The sequence below is a fragment of the Mastigoproctus giganteus genome, chromosome 5, assembly GCF_048544385.1.
Source record: "Mastigoproctus giganteus isolate SK-2022 chromosome 5, ASM4854438v1, whole genome shotgun sequence".
In the NCBI taxonomy this organism is placed as follows: Eukaryota; Metazoa; Arthropoda; class Arachnida; order Uropygi; family Thelyphonidae; genus Mastigoproctus; species Mastigoproctus giganteus.
Genome location: NC_143579.1, coordinates 34,222,810 through 34,250,800, shown reverse-complemented (window position 1 = coordinate 34,250,800; position 27,991 = coordinate 34,222,810). Strand labels below are relative to the sequence as shown.

The following is a 27,991-nucleotide window of genomic DNA, read 5'->3' as shown; positions in this document are numbered from 1 at the left end:
ATTTGAAATATCGATCTTGGGAAGGTGTAGTCACTCTGTCACTCTCTTACAGTCTGATCCAGGTCTTCTCTTCATATCAATGGTTTCATGCTTCAATTTCAGCACCCGAGATACTGTTGACAGCCTATTTTATCGGCAATAGCACACGTTATTGTTGTTATTTGGTTTTTTTTTAGGAGCATTAGCAACTAAGGCCATATTGCTCCGGGATATGCGGTGGTCCTTCCCTGACCTTTCCGCATCCTCTGTATTTGGTGGTGATGGGCTTGAACCCCGGTCTAATCAAGAAGCGTGTGCTACACACTGCTGCTCCTTCCCACCTGGCTACGGAGGTGCCCCAATAGCACACGTAGAAAGCCCTTCCTGGGAGAGAGCAACAGCTACATTTTTTTGTTTCTTGGTGTCAACTGAACATATGGAGCCATGCTTACACCTCCACAAAACAAGATACTAATGAGCGTGCATATCTTTCCAATGCCGTATTTATAGAAATGGCTGATGCAATACCTTGCAATTACTGTCTGATGCAATAAAAGCTTTATCTGACACAATAACTTTGCTTTGCGACAAACAACATGGCTGTAATCAAATACTTATACAATCTTATAAGATATATTATATGTTATACGTATAAGATATACAATCTTATACGTTTCACTACAAATGTTACTTTTTTTAAGGTGATGCAGTGTTTTTGTCCACCATTGTACATACTAACTAATTGATATTTCTGTTCACTGACTTTTTTTTTTTTTTTTGGTTGTATAATTTAAAACAGTAAAAATGATAAGCAATTAATAACAAAAAACACGGCACACACAAGTTGCAACAAACACGATATGCACAAGTGAGATATGGAGTAATAAGTTTCTGAAAATTTATTTATGTCTTTTATATGATTGAATATTTCATGGTAGGAGAAACTCATTTCACCATAATAACGTGAAAACCCACAGAATTCCAGCAGATTACCATAATTTATCAATCGTGTTAGAGCGAAACCGTGTTGTAGAAGTACAGTGTTATACATGGGTTGCAAATTCAATAAGATCGAGTTTACTACCCATTTATAATTGATTGCACTAACAATTAATAAACTATAAACTCTAAATTGTTTTATTGTTTTATGGCAGTAAGCTCCAGAAATGTGCTTTAGAAAAATATCACTATGGAAATAACGACTAGCAAGTCAATAGTGGGGATTCACAAAAAAGAATGGAAACGAAAAATTACATCTAACATAATAGCAGGGTTTTCCCAGCACAAAGGCTCAAAAATACCATGTTATGCAAAGTTTCCCGCAATTGAGAGAAAGAGAGAATTCTCTAACCATGTTGTAGAAGTACCATGTTATTCAAGGCTTGCCTGTACTTATATACAATCCAAAACTGGACTGTCTGATGTTGTGACCAAGGCATTTGCTGGGAAGGGAGGGTTGTTGTTGATGTTGTTGATTTAGATTTTATTGGCGCATTAGCATCTAAGGCTATAATGCGCCAAGACCAGGTAATATATAAAAATTTATTCTATAAAATTTATTAAAGTAGTTAGGCCACCATGTCCAGATATATAATAAAAGAAATAACAATAACGTAAAAATTTTAAATACGAGTAAAAACCTTTATTGATTTAAAAAAGCTAAAAACAGCAGACACATTGTCATTGTCAGATAAAATCTGACTGAGTGTATACGGCTCAGTCAGATGGTTAAAAGCGGTAAAACGGATATTGCTAAAATCTGGACAGTCAATTAAAAGGTGTCTAATCGTTAAAATTGTGCCACAGGACACACACATAGGAGGGTCATCAGCCCTCAGCAAAAAAGAATGAGTTAAATGACTGTGTCCTATGCGGGTCCGGGCAAGAACAACTTCCTCCTTACGATTCCTGCGCAGACTAGACTAGACTGCCACGGTTCAATTACAGGCTTTATACGATATAATTTATTCGCCGTCTGTCTATTCCACGAATCCTGCCATTGGGAGTATATCTTTTGGTGTATTATTTGCCTGTAGTCTGTATAGGGGACTGACAGGCAGCGGTTATTATTGGGAATTGCTGATTTGGCTGCGGCGTCAGCCAAATCGTTTCCCCTAATCCCAATGTGGCTGGGAATCCAGCAGAAGCGAATATCATATTCACGTCCAAGGAGGAAGTGAATCTTCTGCTGAATACTAGACAGAACTGGATGAGGATTATATCTCACAGATATTAACGCCTGTAACACGCTGAGAGAATCGGAATATAAAATGAACCGTTGGTATTGGTATTCACTAATGTGATCCAAGGCTAACTCTATAGCATGCAGCTCTTCAGTAAATATACTGCATTCAGAGGGGAATCTGCTCCGATGTAGTGCTGTCTGTAAAGACAGCAGCAGATCCCACATATGATTCCGACTTCGAACCGTCTGTGTAAACTGGCGCGAAGTCAGAATGTTCAGCTCGGTGTGCTGAATAAAGCTGCAGGTAGACAGACGATGGAGTGTCCGACTTTCCCCAATTTCTAAGGGACAAGTCACATGTTGGAACATGAGCATGCCAGGGTGGAAGGGGTTGCTTTGGTGTTTGGGCAACCTTGTCTACCTTAATATTAAGTTCTTTGAGTAGCTCTTGGAGACGAATACCAAAAGGACGATTGGCAGTCTTACGGGTGTTGTACAAATTTTCCCATCGTGGCTCAAAAACGAATGGCCACGTAGGATGGTCTGGCAGGGATTTCAGTTTTAAGGCGTACTTTAGAGACAACTGCTTACGTCGAAGTGATAACGGTGGTTCGTTTGCTTCGACGTATAAGCTCTGGACAGGAGATGTTCGAAATGCTCCAATAGCGATACGGAGAGCCTGATGATGGACAGGATCCAGCCATCGAAGTACACTGTCTCTGGCCGAATTGTATACCAGGGACCCGTAATCTAGTCTGGATCGTACAAGTGCACGATAGATGCGTAGTAGGGTGCATCGATCCGCACCCCAAGATGTTGAGGAAAGAGAGCGCAGAATATTCAGCCCTCTTGTGCACTTTGTGCGGAGTTGACGGATGTGATCCAGAAAGGTCAGCTTTTTATCGAATACGAGTCCCAAGAATTTTGTGTCCGCTGCTACTGGAATTGCATTTTGTCCGAGCTTTAATTCAGGTTCAGGATGAAGATTACGCTTATGACAAAAGTGTACGCAAACGGTCTTCGGCGAGAACCTGAAGCCATTAGCAAGAGCCCAGGAGTTGAGGCGATCAATAGCTTTCTGCAGTTGTCTTTCAATAACCTTCATGTTGCATGACTGACAAAATATGCTAAAGTCATCAACATAGAGGGCACTGTTTACAGTTGGAGGAAGTTGTTCTGTGATGGAATTTACTTTGATGGCAAAAAGCGTGACACTTAATACTGATCCTTGTGGTACTCCCTCCTCTTGGCTGAAGAAACGAGAGAGTGAGGATCCCACACGAACTTGGAAAGATTGATTGGCTAAAAAGTTTTTAATAAAAATGGGGAGTTGCCCCCTAAGGCCAAGGCTATGCAGATCTTTTAAGATGCCAAATCTCCAAGTTGTGTCATACGCTTTCTCCATGTCAAAGAACACCGACACCAAGTTTTCGCATTTTAGGAAAGCATCCCGGATGGATGTTTCCAGTCTAATAAGATGGTCCAAAGTGGACCGGTTCCTTCGGAAGCCGCACTGGATGTTGGAGAGAAGATCATTTGATTCTAGATACCATATTAAACGAGAATTAACCATTCTCTCCAGGATTTTGCACAGACAGCTAGTCAGAGCAATAGGACAATAATTGGTGGGGACTTTTGGATCCTTTCCTGGCTTAGGAAACACAAGAACGATTGCCTTTCGCCAGGAATCCAGAAACTGCCCTTCAATAAAGATTCTGTTATACAGAAGGCGCAGACAATCTATAGATTTTGGTGAAAGATGTTTAATCATTTCATAATGGATGCCATCTGGTCCAACAGCACTTGCTTTGGAAAGAGCGAGGGCTCTTTTCAGTTCCTGAATAGTGAAATCCCCATTGTAGGGATAAATGCAATTAGATTTAAAGTTAAGTGCCCGTTTTTCGATTTTTTATTTCAGGACCAGGAACTCTGGGGAATACGAAGATGTTGCAGAGATGCTAGAGAATGTTTCCCCAAGAGAATTGGCTATTGCAGTTGGATCTGCAATAGCACATCCATTATAATCTAGGATTGAAGAAGGGTGGGATGTATATTTTCCCTTCATTTTCCGGATTTTATCCCAGACTACCTTAGAGTTGGTAGACTGGTTAATAGATGATGTAAAACGATCCACGATTCCTTTTGACTCTGACGACGGATGTAGCGTGCTTTGGCTCGTGCATGCTTGAAGGCTATTAGATTAACAGTGGTAGGATATCGGCAGAATATCCCCCATGCTTTGTTTTGAGCCTTTTTTGCTGTTGTGCATTGTGAATTCCACCAAGGTTTGGGAAATGGTGGAAACCGGGCAGATGTTTTTGGAACAGCGTTCGCAGCTGCTTGGACGATGATTTCTGTGATGTACTTTACTGCATCATTGATCGGCTCCCGACTGACTGTACTGAGGTCAAAATTTGCCTGATGTTGGAAGGCATTCCAGTCACCCTGATCAAACTTCCACCGTGGTAACCTAAAAGGAAGACATGGGCTCCCACTGTGTAACAAGGTTATCACGGGGAAGTGATCACTTCCGTATGGATTCTCCTCCACTTCCCAAGTGAGTGAAGGGAGTAGAGAAGGAGAGCAGATAGAGAGATCAATGGCAGAGAAAGTACGGGTAGGCATGTGGAAGAAGGTGTTTGTTCCAGTATTTAGAAGGGAAAGGTCATTGAGCTTATGCTCTATGACTCGTCCCCTTCCGCTGATGTTAGCACTACCCCACAGGGTGTTATGTCCATTCATATCCCCGAGAAGTAAGTAAGGGGGAGGCAACTGCGTTACAAGATCATCAAGGTCTGCCTGGGGGATGTCAGTCCCAGGTGGCAAATAAAGAGAGCAAACTGTTAATATAAATCCCACCGAAAGGCGAATTGCAGCAACTTCCATGCTGGTTGTAATTAGCAAGGGCTGAACTGGGGTCTGATTGCCGACGAGGATAGCCACTCCTCCATGAGCAGAGCCATCCGCAATTCTATCCTTTCGAAAAATTGTGATGTTGTGCATGGTGGGATCGTCATTTGCCTTTAGATATGTCTCCTCCAAGCAAAAGCAAACTGGCTCGTGCTTTTGCAGGAGGGCCTTGATGTCATCAATATTTTGCCGGAATCCACAACAATTCCATTGTTGGAATTCAGCCATTATTTTGGCTTGGTGGGTCCTTCAGGCGGCTTCCGAGGTGCTGAGGGCTTACTTTTATCAGTCTTGGGTTTATCTTTTTTGGGGAAGAATGGACACTGTCCCGTGTCCATTTCTTCCTCTGCAAAGAGTTCCAAGACTGAATCTTCGGGTACCTCCTTCTGTCGACATCCATGTTTTCTTGGGTTCTAGGGGGGACTTCCCCTTTCTTATTCTTTTCTTTCATAATTTCCTTTGTTGCTTGTGGAGCATTAGGAGGTACTGATATAGGAGTGGCAGCTGATTGGTTCTTCTGTGCAGGTTTTTGAGAACTTAAAAGATAACGCGCGATGAGAGTGAAAGACTCCTTTGGAGGAATGGTCATGTCCGTCTGAGTTCCGACGGAACATCTCCCTGCTACCTTCTGGATGTAGGTAGGTTTGTTGATATTCAGGGGTTTTACTGATTTCCTTGCCTCCTGGTATGATATATTTAGCTCTGCCTTCAGCCGTTGAATTTCTTTTTCTTCTTTCCACCTCTGGCATGCTCGTGAGTAGGCCGGGTGTTCGCCTTCACAGTTAATACAGGTGGGTTTTGCGGCTGAACATGCTGTTGTTTCGTGGTCCTTTGCACCGCATCGAGCGCATGCAAGGACTCCACGGCAGGCCAGTTGAGAGTGTCCATACTTCTGGCATTTAAAACACCGTAAAGGGTTCGGAACGTATGGACGCACTGAACAATTGATGTATCCAGCTTTAATCTCATCAGGAGTTTTAGGAGAGTTAAAAGTCAGGATAACGCTCCTGGTTTTAACAAGTTTTCCATCCCTTCGCGCAGTAATTCTTTTGACGGCAATAACTCCCTGTGGTTTTAATTCGGAGCAGATTTCCTCCTCGGTTACGTCGAGAAGGTCCCACTCCGAAATGACACCTCTCGATGAATTGAGTGTTCTGTGTGCGTCACTGTTATAGGGATTCCGCCGATTGATGTTGTTCGGAGTAGATGTTCAGATTGCCTGTCATTTTTAGTTTCAATTAAAAGGTCTCCAGAACGAAGCCTCTTAACTGATTTAGGTGAACCTGCTAACCCGTCTAACCCTTTTTGGATAAAAAAAGGGTGACATTTTACCAATCGGTGTTTCATTGGTAGAATGCATAATTAAGAACCTTGGGATAAGCCCTGATGGTAATTCCGTTCACTGCCTCTTTTTAGCAATAATGCTATCTGTCTCGTTTTCAATGATTTCAGATAGGGACCGGGTTGGGGCCCCTGAAGAAGTGAGTTTATCAGGATTCATGGAGTTTTTTAAATTGTTCAGTGCCCGGGCTCCCCACCCACCACGGAGCCCAAAGAGACGCCCACTACCCGGCATGCAATAAATGCGCTCGGGAGTGGGACGCCAGGGCTACCCAGACACTATACCCGCACCGCCGCCAGCCTGAATCCTGTCCCTCGGACCATGAGGGTAGGGGCGTGGCATTGACACGGTTGACCCTCGCAGGCGAGCCTACTAGCCGATTGATCCTAGCCGGGCCTTCCATGACCACCCGTCTTGTCGAAGCATCGGCCAAAGTGGTGTATTGAAGCTGGGCCCCTCAACCACCAGGATCCCCCTTTCCGAATTTCCACGGGTCGCAGCGCACGGCAAACACGCCGGATTCCATTGATGTAAGCCTGGAACCTGGGCTGTGGGCGTTTGATCCCAGTGATGCTAGTCTGGAAGTCCAGCAACGTCACTGGGAGGTCCCCTCACCACGTACAGGTGCCCACGTCGAGAGGGGGGAAGGGAGGAAAAGGGTAATACAATTCAGTTACCCTCGACACAGAAATAACACATCCTAGCACTGATGTAATCATTACTTTTCAAACAGCAATAATAATATTTAAAAGATACTTGGATTACTGTACAAATGCTGATATATATATATATATATATATATATATATATATATATATATATATATATATATATATATATATATATATATATATATTAAGGATAATAGAAAATAATAGAAAAAGTAAATCAATCAAATAATAATACTATCAGGGACTTAAGAAAATGGAAAAAAAAAAAAAAATTATCGCTTTTTACCGACAATCTAGATGACTTCAACTGGGGCCAACCACCCAGACTGAAGGCAAAAAACGACAAGAGGTTCTCTGTTTCTGTAATGATCAATATATGCTAAGTAATTTAAATCTAAACCAAATATAAACCAATATAGGCCAAATATAAATCAAATGTAAATAAAAAGTAAAATATAAATGTAAGCATATATTAATCATCGTTGACCCGACAGAGAATGTAATTTAATGATTAAAATAAGATTAAATGTATAATACACACTACATATTTACCGTATCTAGGACATAATGTAATAGTCGTCAAAATAATATGTGGTGCCCCCTATGTGATGGATACGGTAAAAATAAATATAAATAAATAATTAAATTTAAGTTAACGCAAAGAGAAACATGCAGATAGTAAGAAGAAAAACTAAAGGAGTAGGAATAATAGAACCTGAACTCCACAAAGGCAAAAAATAGTGGTATAGATAAGAAATAGTTTCTCCTACGTCCTTGGATTGCCCTAATAATTTCGGAGAAATAAAAATAAAGAGTGTAGGGCAGTTTAAAGACATTGCAACTGCATTGACCCATAAATATTAGTTACAGTTACTGTCGTTTTAACTTTCTTTTTTATCACTAATATAAATATAAATATATATATATATATATACAATATGTGTGTATATGTATATATATATATATATATATATATACACACACACATATTGTATAATCCATAACCCAGAATAATTTTTGGTTCTTGGGTCCAACAGTAGCTTTATTTTGCAATTTTAAACTTAAACCTGGAATGGCACTAATGCTCTGAAAGGCATCAGTTGGAAAAGGAGGGTAGGAAAATACAAATCAAAATTGCCTTGTACACAAAAATAGCATCTCACAGCTATTTTGTGTCCAATAATTACTTTTCAAATAATAATATTTGAAAAAATAAAGTTACTGTTTTATACCTTGATTTGGTACTGTTTCATTATCGATCAGTTTATTACAAAAAATAAATCAATTTATCCACTTTCAAAAAAATTAAAAGTACAGTAAACACTGGTTACAGTGACCACTGTTTATTAGAATCAGCTGCTTTAGAGAATCAAATTTCAAAGAACCAATTCAAATCAATAAAATGCACTACACTTTTGTTTATTAGAATCACATCTGTTATAAGAATCAATTTTGAATGCCTCTGTGATATATTTCTAAAGCACATATCTGGAGGTCACAACCATAAAACAATTTGCAGTTTTCAGTTTATTGGGCCTTTTTTGTATAATCTGTTATAAACAGGTAGTTCCTGCAGCTTTAACAGAAGAAGAAGAAATTGCAAAGTCTGTCACTTATAATTTCTCCAAGGAGGAGGAGGAAAATTAAGATGAACCTGAATGAATTCCAGTTACAAAACAGCAAACTCGTGAAGCTATAGCCATCCTGAAGAGAGCGTTGGAAGAAACTGGTGCAAGTGATCATGAATATAGACTGTTATACAATATTGAAAAATCTATAAATAGACTTTGTAGTGATAATTTAAAGCAATCTAAAATAAGTGACCATTTAAAATTATAATCATATTATAAAGTGTTATGTTTAATTAATATGTATATTAATTAAGCTATGTACATAAGTATAAATTTATTTTTATTTTGCTAACTTGTGGATAATATTCTTCTGATTTTCACACATCATTTAATTGGTAATAAACTTTTGGTAATAAAGTGCAAATTTGGGCTTTATATCTTTATTTTTATAGCCTGTGGATAATATTTGTCAATTTTCACTTATTAGAATTGCCGTTTATTAGAATAAAAATTCAATTTGAAAATACGATCACTATAACCGATGCTTACTGTATAATTTATGTGAATTATGAAAAAATAAAAAGGTGAAGCATGCATCTGACTTATTAATTAATCTACTGAAACACATGAATACCTTATGAATACCTTATTAAATCCTGAATAATTTACACAGGAATTAAATGAAGATTTAAAAGCCAAAATGATAATTTACCAAACATGAAGTAAAACTACGTATAACACAAAATGCATTTCCAGTAGAGAATGTTGACTTGTTTTAAGTACTCATTTATTTATTTTTATAAAATAAAATAAACTATATTTCCCAAAGTGTGGTCTGTGACCCAGTACTGCATTACAGACCACACTTTGAGAAATACAGTCATCTCGCTTGGTACTCTGGGAGGGGGGGGGATAAAAATACTGTCTTAGAAATATACAAGTAATTGCATTATCCTATCATTATTACTCAACATTCATGAATGTAGCAAGTCAAAACACACAGTTGTGAAACTAAGTTTTTCATCTTGCTTTTCTTCAAAAACAAGAATAGAAATAGAGTCAATGTTGAACCACATTTAAAAATTTTAAATAACACAATTCTATTATTTCAAATTTAAAGATAAAATTTCAACTTTTGCTCCTGATATAAAGTTGCTATGTGATATTAAGCATTATCATCATTCACATTAGTTCTCTTCCTAGTTATTTAAAAGCTATAAATGAACACATAATAAATTACTTATTGTTATAAGATTAAGTAAAGGATGGAAATGTTTTTGTTTTTTTTATATGTGTTTATATTTTGGGCCTCAAAAGAAGATACTGAAAAAAGCTAGTCTTCTGCTATATAAAGTTTGGAGAACCTTGATTTACAACAATCAAACAAAGACATTTTCTAAGCTATACAACAAAGCAAAAATTAAAGAAATTATAGTAGTTATAATACATATAACTCAACATGTTCTCGTAGTGTAACTGTTTTAATCCTTGGAAATATGCTACTTACAGTTTGGATTGGTGTTGCTGGAATAATTGTTGGTCCTTGGGTCTTGGGGTCAACAGTAGCTTTGCTTTGCAATTGTAAACTTAAACCTGGAGCAGCACTAATGCTCTGCAAAGTTGGGCCAACTCCAGTGTGCTGAATAGTCAGATTACCTGGCAACAACATTTGTTGCTGTGGTGTATAGAGCTGTTGCAGATAAGTCTGATTGTGGATGGGTTGTTGAATCACTTGTACCTATAAGTATAAAATCAATATATAAAGAAACCTTCCAATTTTAAGAATACAAATATCAGTAAGCCAAGTTTATTAAACTGATGTCCAAGGATTACTTTAATGGGTAAAACTTGAGTATCAAATTATTTTGAACTAATTAAGAATGGAATAATCTCAAGATATATTCAGCAAATAGCTTCTTTAATTAAGCAACTCACCTTTAATTAAAGAAGATATTTGCTAATTACTGCAAGTACAGTAACTATATGCCTATGAATCTACAAGCTTAATTCTGAAGAAATCATCCCAATTCTTTACAGTATCACCCTTTACTGCCATATTGGTGAAGCTGCTTACATTGTTTTAATTTTTATTGCCTTTTCATATTTTACTGTAAACATCTTCATCAATATGGCATTAAAGGTTGTGTACTGTAAAGAAGTTATTCCATTCCTAATTAGCAGTGATACCCAAGTAAAATAATATATACCAAGCCCAGAGAAATTTGTTCTGAAGTATTCACAATCAAATTAACTTAATTTTCAAAGCACAAAAATCAAATACAGAAGTACAATATAGTTTAATAAAAAAATAAATTTCTAATAATAAATTTTGAATTTAATTTTATACAGGAGGGATAATGATAAAATAATTTATTGAAAGGGGGGATGAACTGAACCATGACGCTTTGGACTTATGTAATAATTTCGACTAAAAGCTTTTGTGCAAGGTGCTGAGAAAGCACTAAGTACACTGTCATATTTACTTAAATAACTTTTTCTATAAAATTGCAATCCGCCACATGCACTAATTTGAATGTTCAAAAGTGTTCTCACAATGAGAAGAGATGCATATGTCTAAAGAGAAGAAAATGACATGCTGCATTGCATTTGATGAAGTCCAGACAGAAGCATATGAGTTAGAATTTAAATGACAGGCTACTGAATGGCATCTGTAATATTTGTCATCTCAGAAATTCTGGCAATTTTATCAGAACTTGTTTTTTAACAAATTTCTTATAGTTTCTGAAGTCTCCACTCATTCATGCTGGTAGATGGTTGCTGAAACCTATAGTAACAAACAGTGCTTTGGAATTGCCATAAAAAAAAAAAAAAATACTAATACATCATAAAACCCTTAACCAACCAACTAACCAGTCATAAAAAATAAAACCACCACAGCCTATACTACACTCATCAGTTGTGTAAGTTACGTTTTCAAAGATAACTGTGAATGGCAAATCTGCAGAGCAGCTACAGGTGAATAGGAAAAGGAGAAAAGTTCTCTGCTTGCAAGATATTTTGTTTGAAGATATATGAAAGGTAACCACTATTTTATTTCTCAAGGTACTGCTCATATCATAAAACAAACACACAATTTATAAAACAAAATTACGAATTTTGATGCTCACATCAAATACTACGTGCACCCACCTTTTCTTAATTAAAAAGGCGCCTCCGTAGCCAGGTGGGAAGGAGCAGCAGTGTGTAGCACACGCTTCTTGATTAGACCGGGGTTCGAGCTCGTCACCACCAAAACAACACAGGTCAGGTCTAATCAAGAAGCGTGTGTAGCACACGCTTCTTGATTACACCGGGGTTCGAGCCAGTCACCACCAAATACGGAGGATGCGGAAAGGTCAGGGAATGACCATCGCATATCCCGGAGCAATATGGCCTTAGTTGCTAATGCTCCTAAAAACCAAATAACTAACTAACTCTTAATTAAAAAAAAAAAAAAAAAAAAAAGTTCTATCAATCATTAGTAAGATATTTTTGTATAAAATTTATTTTAGTACTGCATTAATATATTTTATATACTGATCACTGATTCTGTTAGATGTACACTTAGTGGAAATCTAAATATTATCTGATTGTACAGTTTTTGGTATACATTAATATGCCTAAAAACTCTACTGGCAATCAAAGTTAGACACAGTCAGGAGAAAGCAAGTGAAAGTCCCCACTCAGTTTTGAACCCAGTGATAGGAAATAAGATTGCGTTTTGTTTCTTTACGCCTACCAGCAAGCTTTCACCTATCATGGCTCGGGGCCTCATCTGTTGTAATGAAAAGCACATCTTCAGTTCTAAGTTCCAAAGAACTTAGAACTGAAGAACTTAAAACTTCATTACAGATTATTTCTCTTGTTGTCTATCAGTGTAGAGCTATCAGTTCTGTATCAAATCTTCAACAAATCATTACCATTAAAGAAGCTCACAAAAACTGTAGGCTGTATCTGTGCAATCTGAAGTTTCATCTATGGCTAAAGAAATGTATTTGCATGCAGACAGTTCAGCAATAATTGATCAGCTACATTGTTTGCAAATTCACAACAGTGTCATATAGCCATCATTTCATAAAAGAATCTTTTGAAACTTCTTAACTGTTTCTTCCCCCCCCCCTAATACTTTTACTGTTTCTAGTGTGCATTGTTTCACTATCTCGGTGTGAGTGAGATAGTGAAGCAATGCACATTTTCTTAGCTAGAATCAATGATACTCTCAAAGAAGCTTTGATACATTTTTCCTGTGAAGCAGAGAGTCCACACAATATTATGTTGGCCTATCTGTATGATGCTTTTAGGTTATCTAGCTTACTTTCTCTGGATTTTGAGTGTGGAGGAAATTTTACAAGAAAATCATTGGTCTCATAATGTCTTTTAAGATTAGATACTTTAACAACTTACAGGACTTCATTACATATTAAACACATGGGTAAATTATTATTAAGTAGTATGAAATAAAAGTACATTCTGTTTTAAACTAACAGTTTTCACTCTCAACTTTTCTTTGTTTGGGGAAAGACATTTTCAGCTAAAACTGAATAAAAACAAAAAAAAGAATAAGAGAAGTATATAACTAATTGGACACTTGGCATAAAATGCATTAAGGAAAACAATTATAATACAGTTTGCGTGAACTCAGTTACAGCTTACAAAAACACGTCACCATCTGAAAAAAAGATAAAAAAAAAAAAAAAAAAAAAAAAAATGGATGTAGTTCGTTTTGAAAAATGGTTGGATTTCAAACATTTACATTGAATTATAAAATGGGCTATATTGGCAACCACATATATATCAGCTCTCTGGAAGCCACTTTCATCACGACAGAGAGGTTCTATGCTCAGGTGGTAATATCAGTAATTACAACTTAGCTTTCTCAGCTTGGCAGCAAATTCAAAATAATTTCTATGAAAATGAATTCATATTTATTAAACTTGTACTGATTTTTTCTACAATTTCCATACTCTTCAGTTACTAATTGATGGGCCAGTTCAAACAACCTGGCAGGCAGGAAGTGGCCCACGGGTCACCATTTGAGAATCTCAGATCTAGACCATCAAATCTCAAGTCTGCCCATCTTCACAAAATTTATGGGCAACCTTGCAGCTCACTTGGAATAATGTTAGTCAAGACATCATTACGAAATTAATCGCCAGAATACCACATCTTTGTTAGGCAGTGGAAGATATTTTGATGAAAAATCAATATAGTTGTTAATATTAATAATTTCAATATGTTTTTTAATATGTTAATTTCAATATGTTAATAAAATGTCTTAAAATACTTCATAGTGTGCTGTTTTTGGTATTAAACTTTATATTGTCATAGCTAATTTCAAAAAAAATTTTTAAAAATTGTCATATGCTATGATTCCAAACTTTTAGGCAGGAGTGTATATAAAGTAATCCCTCTCCAACTGCAGATCTGCCAATTGTGGATTGTGATAATGCAGTTTTATATATTTATATTAAAATTTTAAAATTTGCACCAATTTTCTTATGTATTTGCAGTTCATGCAATGCCACACAGAGATAGGCCAGTCTCCTGAAAATGACAATTACTGTTCCTGCCTTCCATGAATCATGGATAGGTCTGGTGGTTAATTCAGAGGGAGGGTAAATGTTTATACTCTATTCCAATGGTTCCCAGACTTCTGTCACTTAAGTTATGTCTGAAGTTTAAAGATGCTATATTAATGGTACACCTAAATGTGAGTTTTTTCCATATTTCATGGCTCGGCAAAATGCTCAGACATACCATCTGGGAAGAACCACTGCAACACACTCTCGGTGATGCAATCATCAGCACCAAGTATATATAGTGTTGCATGTAAAAGCGTCACTGCCTCTGTAGATTTTCTGTATTTTTGACTAACATTTATATTTTGGGCTTGTTTTTGCAAAATTTTGAAGATTACTGTGTTTTTCCACACCACATGAATGTGCAACCTAGGAGGATAGTCACTATTTCATGTGTGCATACCTTGTTCCATCACCATGCTAATCATTTTTCTTAGTGTAATATTGTCAATCTTAGCATAGCATTGATATTGTATAAGTGGAAAATGATGCTAACATGTGTTTTTTTCATATATTTTAATGCTAATAAAATTGCCAAATGTAGTACTTTTCAGAAGTGTATCTCTCATGATTACTGTATGTATACATATATATATATATATATATATATATATATTTTTTTTTTTTTTTTTGGAATCCTCAAACAAAGCTTCAAATGCAAGACATTAATCATGCAAAAATATAGTTTCCTGTTTCTTTATAAAATGCAGATTGAAGAGTGAACAGAAATCCATGGTTGTTTAAGCACTTGCAAGACAGTTTTTTTCAAGGCTTTTTGATATTTTAATGAAGGCAGGTTCATGGCTGCCAACTTTTGACTTTAAAAAAGCTGAAGATCAGGCATTTGTAAGTAGGAGATAAACAGGTGTTTTTTTTTACAAAAAGCAGGAGTGCTTCCCAAAAAAGATGAGAATTTTGAAAAAGACAGGAGATTTTTTTAAAGTCCACATCATACTAGAAATTAAATTGTATTGGCAGTATATGCATTTTATATTAAAAATCGGCCATAGGATTGTTTACCTAATACAATATACTTTTAAACATTGATTTACCTAACATTTTTCAAACGTCAAAATCAATTGATTGTTGCAGACTTTGCCCTCTTCAGAAATTTTTGAAGTTTTGTTAATAACAACAGTGCTGCTGTCAAGACTTGGCTGTCTTCAGAAGTATTTCCAAGGATTCACCAGAAAGAGAAGATCTGAACTCACTTTCTGTTTTTCTAATCTGGGTGAACATTCTCTCATACTCAGTGCTGATATGAAAAATTGTCAAAATTCCAAGCATAACTTGAGATAATCTGTTATACTTCAAGCTTTCTTGTGCACTAATCAGTTCCCCAATTAAGGACTACTCTACAACCTTGGCAGTAGAAATGCATATGACCAAGTCAAACTTATCCTTCTAGTTTAAACTGCTATATATCAATTTCCAAAATGAAAGCAGGAGGTAGGTTTTAAAAATGTTAATGTATTGGTAAAATACATTTACACAACATTCTTCAAACAACCACAGTACATTACATGGATGCAAGGTATGTTCAAGGTACATTCAGATTTACAAATATTGGGATAACATTTAAAAGAAACAAGAAAATTGCTTTATTTAGAAGAGAAAAACACGAACAGACTTTCTATATGAGTGAGGATAATATGCCTAGGATTATCAGCTTACTTGGCTTGTTCAGGATTGCGTTTACCAGAAGTTTGCAACTCAAATGACCTTTTTTCATGAGTTCATCAATTTGTATTTTTTTTCAAAACTTTTGGATCATAAGCTGGATTTGAGCACAAGTCAGTGCCACTCACTGATGATCACTTTGTACTTTTTAATTTGGTAACTCTGAAAGAGCTCTATTGCATTTCTTACCACTTATAACTGCTTCTTTAAATGGACTCTTCAAAAATCATCCCTGTTGGATGATTTTTGATGATATCAGACTAGTGATATATTTAACCACAAATGGACAATGCATACACATATTGAAAATAATGTAGACATTGGTATGCATCAGCTGATGGCGCACCTCCGTAGCCAGGTGGGAAGGAGCAGCAGTGCGTAGCACACGCTTCTTGATTAGACCGGGGTTCGAGCCCGTCACCACCAAATACGGAGGATGCGGAAAGGTCAGGGAATGACCACCAGCAATATGGCCTTAGTTGCTAATGCTCCTAAAAACCAAACAACAAACAAACAAGCATCAGCTGATATTGTTAAAATCTATCTTTTCTTTTTAGCACTTATTTCTAGATAGTAGTAAATTTCCACCAAATATTTGCCACCTTTACAAGAAAACATGTAGATTCTTTTTTAGCACACAAATTAATAAGATTACAAGGGCAATCTGTTACCACCAAGTGTTCAATCTCTTAAGTTAAACATAAGAAAGTTCTTCTCTGTCACATGTCTCATTAGTTCATCTGACATCCATTTAGGCCTAAAACCTTGAACAATATTTCTTATTTGTATGAAAAGTCTAGTAGCTTCCAAGATTAATTCTTTGAATGCTTCTCATTTTTACTTTGCTGTTGGTAACATCATCAGTTGGTTCCGCCGTATTCACCTTTACGAAAGCAAAATCCCTTCCCTTTACCCCTAATGGTAGTTACTTCTTTGAGTAAATCCCACTTCAGCACACTGTGATCACTACCACCTAGTGGTTCACTGCCATAAGTAAATGCTGTAACCTTGCAAACTCGTGATAAAAAGTCTGCTGTTAACTCTATCAGGCTTATTTACAGAGCCATAAAGTTTCTGCAATTAGAATATTAATTGTAAATTAAAAATAGTAACAAATACAGCTGTATAAACATCTGAGTCAAGTTTGTTGTGATTGTTCAGTTAGCCAAATAAACTCTGTTCTGTGGTTTTTCATTTTGAATGCAACACAAACAACATGACCAAGGGATGATTTCCTTCCTCAATTTAGAAAGCGGTAAAGATTTATTTTAAAATAAAATAAATATACATGGTTGGGGATACTGTTATCCCTTATAGTTGTTCATCCTAAAGAGTTACATGTAAGTCTAAATACAGCCAAAAACACTGCCCTCCCCTGTCAATCATAATTATTAAAGATTGCCTTCTTTGTCAATTAAAGACTAATGAGGCAAGAGTACAGAGGCATATCATGAACATCAATACCGGCTGATAGATGGCAAACTCATTACAACATTCACAGCAAACTGTACTCAAAGTGTTTATATGTACATTACTGTTATAGCCAAATTCATATACAATTCCTATAGTAAAAAATAAATAAATAAATAAAATAAAAATATTCCTTTATGTGGGAGGTATCGTCTTGGTCTATTGGAAAATTCCATGCAGTATTTGCACTTCTGTTTTTTTTTTCCCCCTTATTATTTTATTAATTTACTTATTATTATTATTTTTTTTTAATGGGACATTACTGAAGCAATTTTGGGTGATCAATGTCATTCGGTCTGAGTTTCTCATTTTCAAAAACCCAAGGGAGATAAAATAAAAAATAATATATTTAATGAAGTTAATAAAAAATAATTTACTTTAACCTGTTCTTGGATTTTAATATTTATTTTTAAAATTCATGCTTGGCAAGATTTATTATGAATGTTGAATTTTAAAAATTCAGTTAACATGAAATTCAGATCACAGAAAATAAATGTTAAGGTCCTCAGCATTTCATTTCAACTGGGTTCCACTCTAGCAATTTAAATATAATATAAATTAAAATGCAAATTTAAATATAGGTTTAAATCTTTGAAAAATGGTCTAAATCATTTTTTAGCAATTCTGCATTATTGGTATCTTGGCCTGGTTTATCTTCTTACTTTGCCTAGACTTTGTCAGAGCACCATTTACACAATGTTTATTACACAATTGTTACTAAATGATATTTTAGTTTCACAGAGTTGCAATTACAGTTTCCTGATTTTTGCCCAGTGTGATATAGGAGTGAATTGGGATTTTCTCCAAAATCTTGTTGGTTAAAATTAGTATTAGCAATGGCTAAATGATGAAAGGAAGCAAACCTATCAATCACAAGTCAAAAAACTTTGATCCACTTCATTTGCCCATCCTTTTCCCTTCTAACACCTAAAGTTTATTCCAATAATCAATCTCTGGCTGAAAGAAAATTTCTGCATCCATTCTTTTTTTTCTTTTTTAACTTAAATTTATGTCCCATGCATGTGTGTGTGTGTGTCATCTGAGAGAGAGAGAGAGAGAGAGTAACCCTTTTAAAGCCTTAAATACTTCAGTTAGGCCATCATACAGTTCTAATTTCTGTGTCTGCTTTCCAGACACTGATATTTTCAAAACTGAAGTCTCTCTTGGTAAGAATATTATTTTATCCTCTGAACTAATCTTGTTACTCTTCTCTGCACCCTTTCCAACAAATCTACTTCCTACCTAACAGGAAATTTCCAAACCTGTATGTAGTCAAGATATTTCCTAACAGGCTACAAGTAAATAAAAAAAAAATTAAAAGATGAAATTTAAAGGTTTTGTATATGAGGTAATTATTTATTATTATCTGAAATTATCCTTAAATACTGTAATTACTTTTAAAGTTTAAATTTTTTTATTCATGATTAGGGTTACCAGATGCCCTGGTTTTCTGGGATTATCCCAGCATATGAAAAAATTTCGGGACTATCGAATATCCTAGTTTTACAAAATAAAACATAAAAAATGACACTAATTTTACAATGATGAAAAAAGTTGCATGACTACTTATTTTTCAATATCATTATGCTGTAGACTACCAAATGTCATCTCTTTAAGGGATGGAAATTTATTATGGATAAATTTTTTTATTTCTAAGCTTCAGAGGGCCTGGTTCTCATTTGTTAGCTCAGTTAAGAAATAAAATGGATTACATATGCAGCTGCTTAATAAAATAATTATGTTCAAATTGTATGTGAATATATATTACAACTTCATAAATCTGGCATCCTTAGGAATATTCCACAATTCTGGTATTTTGAAAATTCTGTTTTTTGAAGGTTATGCATATAAGAGAGGAAGTTTATTATGGATAAATTTTTGTTCCTAAACCTTGGAGGGCCCACTTGTCACTTGTTAACTCAATTGATTAATAAAATGGATTATGTATGAGTTATACGTGGATATACAGCAACTATATAAATCCAGCAACCTCAGGGATATGGCACATTCTGCATTTTTGAAAATTTTTTTTGAAAGTTATATATAGAGGCCTAAATATTCAGGGGTAATTTATTATTAAATAATACAGTAACTCTGATCTCCAAAGGACAATAGTCACAAACATTAAACCAACATGCTAACACATACTGCTGTATTGGTTCAGTGGGTAAAATACTTTCCTAAGAAATAGAGATCACAAATTCAAATGTTACATATGGATGTTGCAGTCTTCCAATATATTTTTAACATGAGGTATAAATGGTGCAATATCATTTCAGCAATTGAACTGCCTTAAAAAACTAAATTCCCAGTACTAACTGGAGAGTACTAACATATAGGTTAGTGCAAAAACATCATTTTAACGTAACCATCTACGAAAGTAGTTAAATTAATTAATTAAATTGGCATCGTTTTGGTTATATCTCATATTGTGAATGCCTTCATAACGAGTTGCCATGGTATTGTACTATCCCGAATAAGTAACACTTCACCAGTGGAAAAGACTACTGTTACTTATTCTCAGCGGATACCATCACCCAGATGGTACCATTTCAAAGCTTGTTGGTTTCTCCTCGGTGGGTGGGCAAGTACCGTGGTGTTGCAAAAGTGATAACCCAGTTATGAAATATAATTTCACAATATGAGAGATGCCTGATGGTGTGCAGAGATATAGACTATAAAATATTTAAGGGCAAAGGCCTCGTACTACGAGGTAGAATGACTAATCAGGCATCTCTTTCTTCATTATTCGCTGTACGATTCCTTTCACCTCAAAGGTGGTACTTGTGTATGTCCGTTCCGATATTCCCTGTTAGAGACTTGGTAAGGAATCTCCTCTTTTCGATCTTCTCTGGCTTAAAATCTCTCTACCTCATTCTGTCAAATTCATCTGTTGTTTTTACCATTCTCCCACCTCCACTAATCACTTGGAGCTCTTTGATTTCCTCTCTTTGCAACTTGACTTTCTCCAGTCCAACTTTCCTAACAGTGAGGTAATTTTCCTTGGTTATTTTAATGTTCACAACTCCAGCTGGCTTCCATTTTCTAATCACACCAACCCAGCTGGTTGAGATGCTGAGGCTTTTGCAATTACTAATGACCTTGCACAGATTGTTCATTTACCTACAAGAATAACGGAATTGTCCATATGGTTAGGATTGCCTAACCGTACAGCCAATGCGCTTGATCTTTTTCTCACAAACAACCCTTCTAAGTACACGGTCATAGTGCGTGATCCTTTAGGTACCTAAGATCACAACGTGGTGATTGTCTCTTCTCCAATGGAGCCTTTATCTCATGGCTATTCCCAACCTTGTATTGTTTGGCATTACAAGAATGCAAAATGGAATGACTTACGAGATTTCTTTTCTTCTTTACCTTGGTTGGATTACTGTTTCAAAACATCTGATGTCAACGCTTGCTCAGATCGTGTCAGTGAAATTATTCTTGTAGGAATGGAATCCTTTATCCCTCATTCCACTTTAAAATCTTGTCCTTTATTTAAACCTTGATTTTCCAATAAATGTGCTAAGGCTGTTCAAGAGAAGAATGTTGCATATCGTAATTGGCTTGTTTCCAATTCTTCAGTTTAATTTTCTGCCTACACCAAAGCTCGCAACAATTGTAAAGCAGTTCTTAATCAGTCCAAACTAGAATTTGAACAGGCTAAGAGTAGAAAACTTGCTTCTTGCCCTAATGGTAGCTGAGCATTCTGGTCTCTTGCCAAAACTATTGGCTGCAACTTTTGCCTATCTCTATTGTTGTTGTAGTGTTTTCTGGTGCAAGGGCTACTTAAGCCATATTGCGCCTCCCAAATTAATTGAGTCACTTATAATAACTGCACGGTGATGCCTATCTCTGCTCCCACCTCTTGTCAAAACCAGATGGTTCTGTTGTCACTTCAGCCAAGGATAAAGCTGACCTGTTGGCATCCCATTTTTCTTCTAACTCATGTATTAATGATCTTGGTAAGACACACCTCCCACCACCAACGTGCCCCATTCAATGCCTCCTGTGGTTTTTTGTTAAAAGGATGTCAGAAGGATTTTGGTGAATCTTGATGCTAAGAAAGCTCCAGGTCCTTATGGTATTTCTCCACTTGTTCTCAAAACCTGTGCTCCTGAATTACTCCTGTTCTTTGCCACCTTTTTTCACTTTCTTATTCCAAAGGTGTTTTTCCTTCTGCTTGGAAACTTGCTCATATACAGCTAGTTCTTAAAAAGGGTGACAAATCCCTCCCATCCAAATGTTGTTCCATTTCAATTACTTCTACTCTTTGTAAAGTAATGGAGAAATCAATTAACCGCCAACTCTTAAACTACCTAGAAACCTTCCGTCTGATCAACGATCACCAGTATGGATTCCGTCAGTGTCAATCCACTGGTGATATTCTGGCTTATGTTACCCATTTATAGACTAATTCAATGGAAAGGTTCGATGAAACACAAGTAGTTGCTCTTGACATCTCAAATGCTTTCGATCGTGTTTGGCATAAAGGTCTTCTAAACAAACTTCCATCTTATGGTCTGCCAACTGTTTTTTGTAATTGGTTATCCAGTTTTCTCTCTGATCGCTCACTGATGGTGACAGTAGATGGCTCTCTGTCTTCTAACTTATGCACTAATGCTGGTGTCCCCCAAGGTTCAATTCTTTCCCCCACTCTTTTCCTCTTGTATATTAATGACCTTCTTCCATTGACTGGAAATCCTATCCGTAGTTTTGCTGATGACAGCACATTGCATTTGACCTTCCAGTTTGAGAAAACTTGTCCTGCTCAAACAGCTTCAACTTCTCAAGTATCCACTGCCAAATCCTTAAATGCTGATCTTCAGGTAATTCTCCAGTGGGGTAAAGAGAACTTGATTTCATTCCTTCTAAAACTCAGTCTTGTCTTATATCTCGCAAAAAGGATTCCTCTGCTCATCTTTGATGACGCTCCGATTTCTAGGCAAGATCTTGGGGATTACCCTGACTTCTAATCTCTCTTGGCACAAGCACATTACAAATATTGCTTCCTCTGCATCTAAAAAACTTGGTTTTCTCTTTTGCTGTCAGCGTTACTTTTCTTCCAAACAACTGTTCACTCTGTGCAAATCGCATATCCGCCCTACCATGGAATATTGTTCCCACATCTCAGGCAGTGCCCCCCAAAATCTCTCTCAGGCTCCTAGATTCCACTCAGAAGAGGGCAGTTAGGTTAATTAATGATTCATCTCTAACAGAGTCTCTCCACTCGCTGTCTCATAGACGAACTGTTTCTGCTGCATGCCTTTTCTACAGATACTTCCATGGGCACTGTTCTTCTGAATTGGCTTCTAGAATTCCCACTCTCTTTCGAAACAGTCCGAACACGTGCTGCCACCAGCCAACATCCATTTACTATCCAACTTCAAACTCACAGAACCAACTTTACATCTTCCTCATTTATTCATTCAACTGCCGTTTTCTGGAACAACCTTCTTTCATACGTATTTCCTGAAAATTACAGTCTACAATAGTTCAAATCTAATGTCAACAAATATCTTCTTTCGTCTTTTCAACCTCCAACCCAAGCACGGTACTAAGTACTATAGGTTCTAATACCTCTCGTGTTTGGGGTTTTCATATTAAAAAAAAAAGATTTTTAATTATTTTTTACTGTAATGTAAGATATTCGATTTTTTCAATTAATTGCTGGAGAGTATCATACAGAAGTGTTCTACGTATTATACTGAGGTAAACTTCTCTTATTATTTTATAAAGTAGGACATTCTGAACAAACCAAGAGAGTAAAGATCAATAAGTATACCATTGTGCCAGGTGGTGCCAAAAGCCTTCTCTAAATCTACTGAAACCATTACAAGATGTTCACATTTAACAAAGGCATTTCGAATGGCGAATTCAGCCTTGACCATAAGATCTAAGCATGACCTATTTTTACGAAAGCCATATTGACTGTGACTCATTAGATGTTTTGACTCAATGATCCAGACGAGTCTTCTGTGGACAATTTTTTCTAGGATTTTTCTTAGGCAGCTTGAAAGAGATATAGCTATGGGGGGTTGGCTGGATCTTTTCCAGGCTTTAGGAACGCCGAAACAGTAGTGATGCCAAGAGGCTGGAAGAACATTTTCTAAAAGTGTATGATTGTAAAACCAAGAAGCAGGCACAAAGCTTTGTCATCAAGATGTTGTAGCATGATATAATAAATTCCATCTGGCCCAGCAGCACCATTGTGGGCTGTTCTAATGGCATGCAAAAGTTCAGAGTATTGCAGAGGTTTGTTATATAGAAGAAGGCAGGCAGTTTGAAAGTTAATAACATGCTTTTCTCTAGTGTTTTTAATTCATTGGAATGATGTAGTATAGGCTGATGCTGCTGAGATTTCAGCAAAAGTATTGCCCAAAGCATTAGCAATATCTAAGGGACTGGATAGGTCTTGTCCATTCCAGTAGAGGATTGGAGAAGGTATGGTGGGAAACTTACAGATAACTGTCTAATTTTTTTCCATATTATTTTGGGATCAGTGTTTCTGTTAAAGCTCGATGCAAAACGGGTCAAGGATTCTTTCTTGGCTTGCCTTTGTATGAAATGTGCTTTTGCCCTTAACTTCTTATAATTAATGAGGTTGGCTGTGGTTGGACATTGATGAAATAAATTCCAGGCTTTAATTTTTGCTTTCTTTGCTTTTGTGCATTCCTCATTCCACCAACAATTATAATGCCAATTTTAGGAGATGCGATGTGATATAATCTGTTACATTATCAATATTCTGGAAGTGATTTTTTTCTCATCAAGAGAGATTGATGATCGAAATTTTTCCCAGTTTGCTCGAACAAATTTTCATTTCCTGCAGAATCTGGTTGAAGGAATCTTTGATATTAAAAAATTGCATATGATTGGAAAGTGGTCACTGCCTATAGGATCATTTATATGGTTGGGACCAGTACTGGAGAACAAATTAAGAGATCCATTGCTGAGGTATGTTCAATTGGGAGCTGTAGGTGAGTATGTGTGCTTCAGTATTGAGTATGGTGAGGTTTTGTGACTCTAGAAAGCTTTTAATGAGTCAACCACATCTGTCTAGTTTAGGATCACCCCATAAGGGGTGGTGCCCGTTAAAATCCCCTAATATACAGAGAGGTGGAGGTATCTGTATGAGGTATCTTCAAGATATTTTAAAGAGTAAGCATGGTTTGATGGTAGGTAGGTAGAGACAAGTGTTATTGAAATATGGAGAGTTATATGAACAGCAACAGCTTCTATTTCAGTTTTAAGTGGAATATGTTTAGTTGGGATCTTTGAATTTATCAGGATTGCTACACCTCCATGGGCAGCATTTGCTGTATCACGATCTCTTTGATAAAGGCAATAGTTCTTTATCGAAGGAGAAATTTGCAAGGTTAGGTAACTTTTCTGAAGACAAAGGGCAACTGAAGAATATTAGTTAATTAGATCATGGATATCATCTGTGTTGTAACGAAAGCCTCTGTTTGCATTATTTGTGTTTAATTGATGGAGCTGTATCTGACTGTTTTTTGAAGGTTACTGGCTTATGATGTTCCAATTTTGGTTCATCTTTTTTGGAGAAAATTGGCCGACCAGTGCCCACTTCTCCTTCTGCATAGATTTCTAAAAGGGGATCTTTCTGTATGGATGTGTCATCTGTGTCCTGAATATTTTTCATTACATTTGCATTTATCCTATGAGATATGGTATCTATCATTGGAGAAGGAGATGCCGCTGATATTGTCAGAGGAGTGTTATTTGCCTAGTCAGAGAACTTGGATTGTTGTTTATGTATACTTGGTTGTTTCTCAGAAAGAACATTTATAGCCCAATCAGAAATTGATTTGTTAGTGGGAACTGTGACATCAGTTTGAGTGAAAACTGTTTGATACTTTTTACAGCATTGACATAGGTCAGATTTTTGGTTATAGTAGGTGCAACTAGTTTTCTTCCTTCTTGGTAAACTTTGTTCTCAACCTTGTATTTTACTATTTTTTTTTTCTTGGTTTTCCACATGTCTTAGAATATGCAGGATGGTCACCTTTCCAATTTGGGCAGGTCATTTTTGTAGCTGTACAGTCACTCTATATGTGATCTGAGGACCCACAATTGGAGCAGACAGGGACTATTCTGCATACAATTTGTGAGTGGCCATACTTTTGGCATTTATAACATCTTAAAGGGTTTGGAATGTAGGGGCAGATGTGGCAAAGTAAATAACCTGATTTTACAGAAGAAGGTAAGTTGGGTATATTGAAGGTGAGAATAATATTTCTGGTAGGTGTAAGTTGATTATCTTTTTTAATCATTATTCATCTTGCTTCAATTACATGTTGTCCCTGCAGTTCTTGGATTATTTCTTCCTCCGTGACATTTAATAGGTCCCAACTGGATATCACACCCTTAGATGAATTTAGGGTTGTGTGAGGAGATATTTTTACTCGAATGCCAGCAAAGCTTGTAAGTTGTAACAGCTTCTCGAAATGTTTGTGGTTCATGGTATCTACTAGTAAGTTTCCTGATTGCAGTCTCTTAACTGTCTTGGGAGATCCTGCAATACCCTCCAGATGTTTTTGTATGACAAAGGGAGACAATTTATTCATAGGTTGACAAGTAAGTGAGTGGATGAACAACAATGGGCAAGGTTGCTCCATCTGATCAGTCTTTTGTCTCTTTGAATTATCGTTCTCAATATCCTGATGGTCAGTGTTTGCCATGTTTGCTCCTTTTAGCCCTTGGCACAAGGACTTATCTGCCAAGGTTTCCAGCCCCACCACGGGGAGGCAGGAGCAATGCCACTAGGAGACCAATTGGTTAAAGTGTTAATTGGTTATTGACCTAGAAATATGGATAAAGAAAAAAAAGGTGGGTTTCCTTTCTGTGTTCTAACTTGTGGCTTTTCAAGTATAGAACGGTTTTAAAAATAACACATTAGAGAAATGTAAAAACTTAAAAATAACTTTAATCACCTTTGAAGAGCACTCTATTAATTGCAAAAATATCACTTGGCCTTGAAATATGCTTGGCACCCAGGGCCAACTCTACTAGGGAAAACAAGGCTTTACAACTACAGAGCAGATGTACTCATAGTTACTCCTGCAGATGTCTAACTCTCCAATTTCACTATTCACAGTTAATCACTTCTTCAAAGATTGCCGATCCACACAAAGTATTTTGGGTCCACCAGCTTGTTCCTTGAAATCTGTATCATCACAGTGCTTCCAACTTTCACCACATTTTCAACAGTTGACTTTGGGATTCAAACAGACTGCATTAACACAGAATGACAAACAATGGCTATTACATCTAACAGTCACACAAAAAAATCCAACAAAAAAAAACCCTCTTTCAAATTTAGTAAGCTCTGAATTGTGATTCATATTGGCTGCTATTAATAAAATGTGGAGTTCCCTTCTGGCTTTTATAGCTACTGCTTTTTTATAGTGAACTGGATGGATCTATTTCACTGGTATCAAAAGGAAATACTCTAGTTAAGCATATGTGTATTTAATTGTGTGTGTGTGTATAATCCAAAAACTAAAGAATCTGAAAATTTTTCCAGCCTTGCCACGTGAAAACAAAATTTCATAGTTGCTAATTTCACATAAATTAGTCATCATTCTTATAATTCATTACTTTTAAAGTACTACAATCTTAAATGCAAAATAACTTCCTTAATAATCTATCATTTTCTTGTATTTATTATAATAATGTCATATACAACTATGACAAATGTACAAAGGGCAAGATTTAAAAAAAGATACATACTAAGAATCTGTGGAAATAATAATAAAGTTAAATATTTAAATATACCTGTGGAAGCGTCTGAGAAAGTGCTGAAGGTTGTATCTGGGAAGGGACTGGTGTATTGGCTGGTGTTGGAGTAGATGCTTGAGTGACTGACACTGCTGGAAGAACATTTCCTGAGACTGGAACAGTTGCTAGAGCAACTGTTGTTACAGCTGAAGATACAGTTGAATCACAAGGTGTGCTAGATGGAACAGGATGAGTTGAATTTTGTGAGTCTTTATCTTCAGGATTCATTTTGAATTCAAATTCAATTAGTCCATTAAAACCAAATTTTCTTTGAGTGTTTTTGTTTGCACAGTTAAAAACTCTGAAAACAAACAAACAAAAAAATTTAACTTATAGGCCATTATATAAAAAAATTCTTGATTTATTTAATTGTTCAGAGGTAGAAAATTTTTCATTATTAAAACAAGAAGCAGTACAGTGAAATATGATCTACATTTATTGGCTTCTGAAATGAGCTATTCAGAAGTTGATAAAACTGAAAGAATGGACATAAAATGATTTTTTTTTAAAGGGTTTGACTATGAGCCAGTGGTCAGTCTGAATATAGAGAATTCTACACATCATGCATTTGAGCCTGCCCAATGCCACAAATAAGTGGTTCAGAAATATGTAACCAATTTCTTCCATTGTTTTAGTAGTTACCTTGGTTTGGAGAATATATTGCTTTTCTTATTAGTATTAGTCAAAAGGGCAGTAAAAGCTCGCCAACCAGCACATCTTAAAATTAAAATTGAAGGATTTGACTTACTTAGGGTGACTCGAGTATCCCTGTTTAGTATTAGCACTGATAGGGACAAAAA

General features: G+C 36.2%; 1 protein-coding gene across 1 annotated transcript in view; it reads right to left on the bottom strand.

Annotated features, from left to right (window-relative positions):
• Positions 1-27,475, bottom strand: part of LOC150085297 (uncharacterized) — a 139,569-nt gene extending 112,094 nt beyond the window's left edge. Inside the window, exons 1-2 of the mRNA XM_090374517.1 lie at positions 27,189-27,475; positions 10,166-10,396 (exon numbers count right to left, since the gene is read on the bottom strand). Of these exons, the coding sequence (XP_090230643.1) occupies positions 10,166-10,396; positions 27,189-27,419 (462 nt within the window). The 5' untranslated portion in view covers positions 27,420-27,475. The remainder of the gene's footprint in view (positions 1-10,165; positions 10,397-27,188) is intronic.
• Positions 27,476-27,991: the final 516 nt, after the last annotated feature.